This window comes from Dipodomys ordii, unplaced genomic scaffold (assembly GCF_000151885.1).
Source record: "Dipodomys ordii isolate 6190 unplaced genomic scaffold, Dord_2.0 Scaffold13, whole genome shotgun sequence".
In the NCBI taxonomy this organism is placed as follows: Eukaryota; Metazoa; Chordata; class Mammalia; order Rodentia; family Heteromyidae; genus Dipodomys; species Dipodomys ordii.
In genome coordinates, this window is record NW_012267229.1 from 14054505 (window position 1) to 14064717 (window position 10213).

General features: G+C 46.1%; 1 protein-coding gene across 1 annotated transcript in view; it reads left to right on the plus strand.

The window, feature by feature from the left end:
• The first annotated feature begins 2312 nt into the window (after positions 1-2312).
• The window catches only part of Mapre1 (microtubule-associated protein, RP/EB family, member 1), a 28736-nt gene continuing 20835 nt past the window's right edge, over positions 2313-10213 (plus strand). The window contains exons 1-2 of the mRNA XM_013010963.1: positions 2313-2452; positions 9476-9599. Coding sequence (XP_012866417.1) covers positions 9479-9599 — 121 coding nt within the window. The 5' untranslated portion in view covers positions 2313-2452; positions 9476-9478. The remainder of the gene's footprint in view (positions 2453-9475; positions 9600-10213) is intronic.

Sequence of the window (10213 nt, forward strand, 5' to 3'; positions counted from 1 at the left end):
CTGGGGAATTGATCTCAAAGCCTAGCCACTGTCCCTGAGGTTTGTTTTTTCTCCCCTTAAGACTGGTGCTCTACCACTTGGGCCACAGTTCCACTTCTGCCTTTTTTTTTTACTTTTGTGCTGTACTGGACCTTGGACTGTGATCCTTAGGTCTCAGTCTCCTGGGAAGCTAGGATACAGGTGTGAACGGTGTGAATGGCTGGTGTCTGGGGTACAATTAGTTTACCTACTTACCTTCTTTTTCTGTTCCAGTCTAAATACATCCTCTCCATTTCTCTTTCCTTGCTAAAATTTGTTGATTTTTAGAAACTTACTAAAATATAATTTTGTGTGTAGTGTGTTCAATGTGTACAATTGGGTTGCCACTTCATAAATTAGGTAATGGGTACAATTCTTTTTAGGCAATATCACCCATCTTTCGCTTTCTCAGTTTCCTCCTCTTGTCCCTGCCCTGAAGTTGCATAGTTCATTTTCCACATAGTATAAAATAAATATCATGGCTGCATTTGTTTGTCCTTCCATTTCTGTGCCCCCTTTGCCCCTCCTAAAAAGAAAAACCTAAGCAAAAAATCCACCATCCCCAACAATAAAGCTCTCAAGGCTGTTCGGTTGCCTGAGTTTCTTGTTAGAACTCACCTACCTTACCCACCCAAGACCATTGGCTAAAGAATAGGAGTCCATAACTGACTTTGCCTAGCTCAGAAAATACAGATAAGCTACAGATAAGAACCACTCATTTCCTGCACAAGTAACAGAAAATGTTTCTCTTTTTCTTGCTTTCTACTTTACCCCCTTTATACTAAAATAAATCCTTGTAAAACGTTTTAAAAAGTCAAATAATTCCTATCACCATTATCTGCAGGCCATTTTGTTTGGAACTGAGAACACTGGTGCAGGATAAGTGGAGACTGGGGTCATAGCTTAAGTGGTGGTGAGGTGCCAGGGGTTCAAATATCCCTTGTACCACCAAAGGGAAAAAAAATGTCAACAAGTACTCTAGGGCCAGAGTAGAGTATAGACCTGGTTTGAGATACACAGGGAACCACAGGTTTCTGAGCACAGGCCTGTAAAACCACCTACCCTCTTAATTACTATTACAGCCATGAAAGATATTGGAGTGGGGCATGTGGCCTTCAGCCAAAGTATCTGGGTCAGATTAAGATGTGCATAGCTTCCCCAAAGTGTTGGGAAGTGAAATCCTAAGCCTTGAACATATTAAGCAAGGACCCTAACCACTGATGCTTCATGATGCTACTGTTCTACTCTTACTACCATAACTGATTATAGGGCTCTTTACTGTTGGCTCTTGCCTCATAACTACTCCAACGATTTGGCTGGCAATTCCTCATGTTTCATGTAAAGTGTCTCTTAAAGTGCTATATTCAATCAAAGCTAGTAGTACCTTGTGGTTGTTAGAATATGGGCGTGTCTCCAATGAGAAAAAGCTCTTGCCCCAAATCCCTATCTTCTCTGAATATCCTTGCACTTCACAATTAACTGGGTGAAATTTGGCCTAGAAGGCTCCCCCAGTGCAAGTACCAGCACTCCTGTCACATATCATACCTGCTAGCACTCAATCTGATTTATCATTAAGTTAGGGATTTGTATCATTACATTTTGTCCCCTTTACCTCCTGGAAACTAGGTCAGGGAGGCTATGTCTGGTTTCAGCTCACTATCAAATCCCGAGGACCTCTTTGGTTAGGGAAAATAAATGCTCGTTGCATACACGAATAAATTATATCTTGACAAAGAAAACGGCCTGAAAAGTCTGATTTTGGGCAAGTCAAGTTGGCTGATTTGATCCTCAGCCCCCTCCGCTGTAAAATAGTGTAATTCATCCTATTACCAAAGCTCTTAGGAGAATGTAGGTACAGGAACTGGGACACAGCTCGAAACAGGAATAAGAAAGTGATGGCTTCTTTGGAGTTTATGAGAAGGCAGACAATAAAGGTATAAACAAGATACGATCTAGCACTAGGAAGAAAATAAACTAATTATAGCACAGAGCCCTTACATATAGGGTGGTCTCAGAACGTGTTTCTGAGGTGACACATCCTTGTACAGTAGACCATCTTTGTAGAAATTCTTTGTAAAATGGATTTTCTTTTTTGGCTATTGCGGTGGAGAAAGTGTGACTGGACCCCGCCTTCTGGGCGGAGTCACGCCAAACAGTGGTAGCGCTTCATTGGCTGTAGTCGAGCACGTGCACAGTCGGTGCCCCGCCCCCGGTTGTCAGTCAATGACTACGTTCCGCCCTCAGCGCACGGCCTGGTCCCTCTCTATAAAAGGAGCCGGCGGCAGATGACGAGCCTTTACGTCGGCACGTCACGGGAGGGGGGGAGCGTGTGAGGTCATCGCGCGGGCGGGCGGGCGGGGTCGGACGGTTTGAACGAGACGAAGACGGAACCTGAGCCGGGCGCGGGTAGTGGACGCGGTTCCGCCGAGAGCCGGTGAGTCGACTAGCGGGCCTGGGGCGGCGGCTGTCGGGTGGGCACTGTGGGCCTGGGCCTGGTAGGCCTCGTAGGCAGCTGCTCCACACAGCGACGCCGCTCGGGCCGGGTGGGGGGAAGGGCGGGGCTGTGACCCAGCCCGCGCGGCCTGGCCTGGGGGGGCGCGCGTTCCTCGGTGCCGGGGGGCGGGCCTTCGGGCCGGAAGTGCGGGTTGCTGCGGGGCGGCGTGGGGGCTTGTAGGCGGTGGGGTGTGGAGCTCGCCCTGTGGCGCGGGAGGTCCTGCCGCTATGGGGCTGGGGAGAGGGTGGGGAGTGGGAGATTGGGTCTTGGGCGAGGTGTTTGTTGGGAGGGGGACCTAGCCCGAAGTGTGTGTGTGTGCGTGTGCGTTCGTTCGTTCGTGTTCTGGGTCATGGGCCAGGTGGGCCTTGCGGGAGTTCTGTAGACCCAGAACGCCCATGGGGTGACGGTATTCCCCTGCAGCCCTGGGTTCGATTGATTCCCTGCTATCCGACCTTGAGGAGGTGTTGGCCCTCTCTGGGCCTCAGCTTCCTCATCTCGAAAATGGAGACGGAATTATGAAGTAGGGAAGTCTTAGCGCGCCGTGTGTGGCAAAACATAAGCCCGCTCTTCGGACTCCTTTTTCATCAGGGTGTTTGTGGCATCCTCCCTGTTAAGTGCTGGCTTTACACTCGAGTGTAGGCAGGCAAAGACATGCTCGCTGGAGTCTACCTGTGAGGGGAGAGCTAGGAAATAACAAAATTAGTACATGGACAAGACCTTTTCTGTAATTACTGGGAAGACAGTATGACCCGGTGAGAGCAACAGGGCTTTCTTTCCTGACTTCTGCATCTCAGCTGCCCTCAGGTGCTGCAGGGCAGAGCCTGACCTCTGCCCATTGTGAAGATGAGGATCCTGAGGCTCATGGAGGGAAGTTAGGTGAGGCCTGGCATCCACCTCTTTGATGGGATGTCTCTCAAATAATAAAGATAGCCCCTTGTTAATTATCACTTGTGTGTCAGGCCTTGTGTCAGATGCTTGATATGGCATTATAACCTGTTTTTAAGAGATGGTATCTTCATTTTCTTTGCAGTGCTAGGGATCAGTCCCAAGGCTTCTCACATTTTGGGTAAAGTCCTCAGCCCATCTTCATTTATAGAGAAAACTCTGAGACTGAGTCTGTCTTCCTGTTGCCCAGCTAGTGACTAGACCCGCATGTGTAGAGTCCAGACTGCTAACCTCTAAATTATGCTTTCTCCTTCAGGTCCAGAACTAGAAAGCACTCTTTGTTGTGGAGTGTCAAACTTACATAGCACAGTTTGTGGCACATAGGGAAGCTTGGGATATAGTATGCTTTTCAGTTAGGTATTTTCACTTAGATTCTCATTCATCTTCACCACCACTTTGTGCAGGAGATAATGTTTTACCCATTTTATGGGTGAGCCATTAGCAACCAGAAAAGAAGGTGTTTTAGCCAAGTCATGTAGCGTTTTTTTGGTGCTCTCTCCCTCCTGGATGATTCTTGAGATAAAAGCCAACATTGAATCAAAATGAATTAGTAAGCCAGATAGTAGAGCTGGTGAAGGTGGAGAGAGAAAGACCTGGGTAGGTAAAAGAGGGCAATTTAAAAAAAAAATTAATTTTAATTTTTTAATTTTTTTTTTAATTTTTTTATTTCTGGGCCTGGGCGCTGTCCCTCAGCTCTTCAGCTCAAGGCTAGTGCTCTACCACTTGAGCCACAGCGCCGCTTCTGGCTTTTTTCGTTTTGCTTATGTGGTGCTGAGGAACCGAACCCAGGGCCTCGAGCATGCAAGGCAAGCGCTCTACCACTGAGCCATCTTCCCAGCCCCCAAGAGGGCAATTTTTTTATGGTGGATGAAACCTGGATCAAAGAGAGCCCTTTAAAGGTTTGTGTGGTAGTCCTGGATCTTTGCTTGAGGCCAAGCAGTTGAATTTTTACTGAGGATGAGTGGGAGCTGTAGCTCTGAGAACTCTGCTGTTTCCTCCCCCCCCCCCGCCCCCCCAGTCCTGGCGCTTGAGCCACAGCACCACTTCTGGTTTTCTAGTGGTTTATTGGAGATAGGAGTCTCACAGACTTTTCTGGCTTTGGACCATAATCCTCAGATCTCAGCCTCCTGAGTAGCTAGGATTACAGGCATGAGCCATTGCCTCCTGGCCTGTGCTGTGTTTTGACTGCCCAGAAGAGCCAATTAATTGGTTGAGTCAGGGGATGTTTATTGCATGTTCACAGGGAGCCTAATCCTAAGTATTTAGTGGCTGCAGAGTTTGTGGGGCACATAAGACCAGATATTAATGTATTACTAATGAAAGAGTTTAAGATTATATGATGATGAAAGGCCATTAACGTTTTCTGAGTGAGGGTGTGGTTAGTAGACAGGTGGCTGTACTATGCTCAAATTTTTGGTATCATGACACACAAAATACTCGATATATAAATGAATATCAACCAGCTAGATTGCAAGTGCTCAGCCTGGGACCATGCTTTTTTTTTTTTGACCAGTCCTGAGGCTTGAACTCAGAGCCTGTCCTGAACTGCTTTTGCTCAAGGCCAGCACTCCATACCACTTGAGCCACAGTAGCAGTTCATTTTCTATTTATGTGGTACTGGGGAATCGAACCCAGGGCTTCATGTATCTAGGCAAGCACTAACACTGAGCTGTATCCCCAGCCTAGGACCATGCTTTTTTTTGGGGGGGGGTCCGGTCGTGGGCCTGAACTCTGGGCCTGGGTGCTGTCCCTCAGCTCTTCAGCTCAAGGCTAGCGCTCTACCACTTGAGCCACAGTGCCACTTCTGGCTTTTTTTCTTTTTGCTTATGTGGTGCTGAGGAATTGAACCCAGGGCCTTAGGCATGCAAGGCAAGCATTCTACCACTGAGCCAACTTCCTAGCCCCTGGCTTTTTTCTTTTTGCTTATGTGATGCTGAGGAATCTAACCCAGGGCCTCATGCATGCAAGGCAAGTGCTCTACCACTGAGCCACCTTCCCAGCCCAGGACCATGCTTTTTTATTTGGAAGTTTCTCTGTGGTACTTGATAATAGCATTCTGTACACAGTATGTGATTCATTGATTTGTTCATTCAGGGTTAAATGGGAGAGATTCTTGAATTTGTGATTCAGAAGGTTCTTTCTGGCTGCTGTGTAAAAACAGATGGAGCCTGTGAGACTAATTTGAGGATTTATATTTGTCTCAACGAGAGATGGTGTGTAGTAGGTCTCAGGCACTGTTTTTGGCACTGGAGATAGGATGAATGAGAGAAAGCATCTACTCTGAACATGGTGGTTTATTTGCTATAGCGCTAAGTATTTTATATACCTTCTCATTTAAAATCTCTCTGTAATCCCTTTTTAGATAGATTGTGTTAACTGGGGTAACATTGAGTTGAATTCACTGAATTTTAACAAATTGTCCAAGTTCACACAATGGGTGGTCTTATTTAAACCCAAGTGCTCAGTTTGGTCTGAAATTCTTAGTTTTCTGTTGAGTGGATTGCTTCTGGGCCCACATCTATTCTGGGGATAGTTTAGAAATGAATTGATATAGCTGGGCACTGGTGGCTCATGCCTGAGGCTGAGATCTGAGGATTGTGGTAAGAAGCCAGCCCAGGCAGAAAAGTCTGAGACTCTGTTTTTTTTTTTTTTTTGGTTGGTTGTGGGGCTTGAACTCTGGGCCAGGGCACTGTCACTGAGCTCTTCAGCTCAAGATAAGCGCTCTACCACTTGAGCCACAGTGCCACTTCCGGGTTTTTGGTGTTTAATTGGAGATAAGAGTCTCATAGACATTCCTGCCTGGGCTGCCATTGAACCGAGATCCTCAGATCTCAACCTCCTGAGTAGCTAGTATTACAGGTGGGAGCCACCAGTGCCCAGGCTGTGAGACTCTTACCTTCAATAAAAAGCCAGAAGTGGTGCTTTGGCTCAAGAGGTGGATTACTAGTGGTGGATTACTAGCCTTGAACACAAAGAGTCCCAGGGATAGTGTCAAGGTCCTGAGTTCAAGCCCCAGGACTGACTGGCAAAAAAAAAAAAAGAATAGATGTATCAACTTAGTGTAGTAATCCCAGTCATAGAGGTCTGAATGAAATGCTTTGGAAATTTAGGGGTTAATTTTCTAGTGGAGTCTAGGAACTGGATTGTATTGGTGTCTTAAATAGCATTTTTCTGTCAGGTGATTTTAGAAGTATAAGAGTGTTGGTGGTTTGCTTTCTGGAAAATGTTGGGAGATAATTTTTTTCTGACAATTTTTTTTTTTTTTCTCCTGGTTGGTCGTGGGCCTGAACTCTGGGCTTGGGCACTGTCCCTCAACTCTTCAGCTCAAGGCTAGCACTCTACCACTTGAGCCACAGCACGACTTCTGGCTTTTTCTGCTTATGTGGTGCTGTGGAATGGGACCCAGGGCCTCATGCATGCAAGGCAAGCACTCTTATCACTGAGCCACTTTCCCAGCCCTTCTGGCTCTTTTTCTAAAAAACTTAAACAGCTTACATATCAGGTGATGGAGCTGGCTTGGTCCTTGTTGCCATGTGAACCAAGTGGCTGGGTGTTACTGAGCCACAGGACCATGATCTTGATTTAGCAGATTTTGATTGATGTGCTTTTACAACTGTCCTGCAATGTCCAGGGTGTCAACAAGTCTGATCTGTTCTTTTTGCCCTCATTCATATAAAGTGTTAGCCCTATTGTTATGCTAACTCTTGATGGAAATGGATCTGTGTTCTGGAGTGGCAGCTCAAGGTTAGCACTCTACCATTTGAGCCACAGCACCACTTCAGGCTTTTTCTGCTTATGTGGTACTGAGGAATCAAACTCAGGGCCTCATGCATGCAGGGCAAGCATTCTACTACTGAGCCACTTTTCCAGCCCCCAATTTGTTTTTCTTCTGTGCTAGTACCAGTACTTTGTGCTCTTTGTGAACTCTAAGCTAGATGCTGATGGCTCACACTTCAAATCCTAGCTCCTCAGGAGGCTGAAATCTGAGGATTGTGGTTCAAAGCCAGCAGGAAAGTCTGTAAAGACTTTTTTTGGTGGTTGTGGAGTTTGAACTCAGGATCTGGGTGCTGTCCTGGACTTTCTTGCCTGGGCTTGCTTTGAATCATGATCCTCACACTCCTGAGTAGTTAGGATTACAGGGATGACTTAAGACTTTTTTTTTTTGTCAGTCGTGGGGCTTGAACTCTGGGCCTGGGCACTGTCCCTCAGCTCTTCAGCTCAAGGCAAGCACTCTACCACTTCAGCCACAGCTCCACTTCTGGTTTTCTGGTGGTTTATTGGAGATAAGAGTCTCTCAGGGACTTTCCTACTCAGACTGGTTTTGAACTGAGATCCTCAGGTCTCAGCCTCCTGAGTAGCTAGGATTACAGGTGTGAGCCACTGGCGCCCAGCAAAGTGCCCACTACATTTGTGTGTGTGTGTGTGTGTGTGTGTGTGTGTGTGTGTGTGTGTGGTGTGAGTGAGATTTGTGGCCTTGAACTAAGGGCCTGGGCGCTGTCTCTGAGCCTCTTCATGCTCAAGGCTAGTGCTCTACCATTAGAGCCACAGTACCACTTTAGGTTTTTGAGTGGTTAGTTGGAGATACCAGTCTTGCAGGGACTTTTCTGCCAGGGCTGGCTTTGAATGCTGACCCTCATATCTCAGCCTGTATAGCTAGGATTACAGGACAACATAGACTATGCCTCAGGCAGGGCCTTTTCATGCTAAGCACAAACTTATCACAGAGCTACATTTCCAGCCAGAAACATAGATACAGTCTTTAAAGAAAATTTGAAGCTGGGCACTGGTGACTCATGCCTGTAATCCTAGCTACTAAGGAGGCTGAAATTTGAGGATCATAGTTCAAAGCCAACCTGGGCTGGGAAGTCCATGAGACTCTAATCTCCAATAAACTGCTCAGAAAACCAGAAGTGGAGCTGTGGCTGAAGTGGTAGAGTGCTTGCCTTGAGTTCAAGAGCTGAGGGACAACGCCCAGGCCCAGAGTTCAACCCCCAGGATCGACCAAAAAAAAAAAAAAAAGAAAAGAAAAAAGAAAATTTGAGAAAGAATTGAAAAATGGTGCCGGGCGCCGGTGGCTCACACCTGTAATCCTAGCTACTCAGGAGGCTGAGATCATGGTTCAAAGCCAGCCCGGGTAGGAAAGACCGTGAGACTCCTATCTCCAATAAACAACCAGAAAATCAGAAGTGGTGCTGTAGCTCAAGTGGTAGAGCGCTCGCCTTGAGCTGAAGATCTGAGGGACAGTGCCCAGGCCCAGAATTCAAGCCCCATGACCGACAAAAAAAAAAAAAAAAAGGATTGAAAAATGGTAATTAAAAAAAAGTCCACCATCTAAAGAAAATTGCTGTAAGCAGTTTGATATTTGAGTTAGAAAGCTTGGACTTTTTTTTTTTTTTTGCCAGTCCTGGGGCTTGAATTCTGGGCCTGGTCACTGTCTCTGAGCTTCCTTTTTGCTCAAGGCTAGCATTCTACCACTTGGACCACAGCTCCACTTTTGGCCTTTTCTGTGTATGTGGTACTGGGCTTCATGCATGCTGGGCAAGCACTCTACCACTGAGTCACAATCCCAGCCCTGATGTTAGACAATTTATTTCAGGCCATCTTTTTTTGTCAGTCGTGGGGCTTGAACTCTGGGCATGGGCGCTGTCCCTAAGCTTTTCAGCTCAAGGCAAACACTCTACCTCTTGAGTCATAGCACCACTTCCGGCTTTCTTGTCGTTAACTGGAGATAAGAGTCTCACTGACTTTCCTGCCCAGGCTAGGTTTGACCTGTGATTCTCAGATCTCAGCCTCCTGAGTAGCTAGGATTATAGGCATGAGCCACTGGTGCCCAGCTCAGGCCATCTTTATGCATGGAAGTTGTCTAGGCTTTTACATGGAACCTGATGACTCTAGCTTGGCCCCTAGAGTATGGAGGGATTGAGTATTCCCACAGATTTGTTCTTGAGCATGTGTAATGCTTGCCCTCCCTTGCATGTACACCTGTAACACAGTCCTTTATGTGTTTCTCACATGTAGAAGATGGCAGTGAACGTATACTCAACGTCAGTAACCAGTGATAACCTAAGTCGACATGACATGCTGGCCTGGATCAATGAGTCTTTACAGTTGAATCTGACAAAGATTGAACAGTTGTGCTCAGGTAAGAGAAATCCATGAGTCCACTTTGGGAATGTTCAAGCCTGTATGTAACAAAAGAATCACCTAGAAACCATACTGCTGCTTCTCAGCCCTACCCTGCTTTATCTTCCAGAAGGAACTAGAATTTTAAAATCTTAAAAAGAAGATTCTCTGGCCTGTGTGTCTATCCACTTTTGCTTGAGGCTCATATTTCATATGCTTTATTTGAGGACAGTAATTTTGATGTGTTCTAGTTTTGATTATGATTGGCAGGGCCTCACATAATAAGCAAGTGCTATGCCATTGGAAAGAACCCCCAACCCTCTAGTTTTTAATACTAATTCATCAGTGATGTTTGTTAATCCCAAGAAACAAAACTAACATCAGGAAATGCCATTTCAGCCACAGTTTTTATAAAACTAAAGTTTGTCAGAGAGGGAATAGTGATTTAACCAGAGAATAAGAACATTTGTTCTGGTATATACTAACTGTATAATGTTTAGGAAAAGCAGTGGAAAAAAATTCTTAAAAATGGCATGATTTTCCCTGGTGGTGAAGGAAATGCAAATAAAGACAACCCTGAGATACCACCTTACCCCAGTCAGAATGTCCCACATCCACAAATCAGCCAACGAC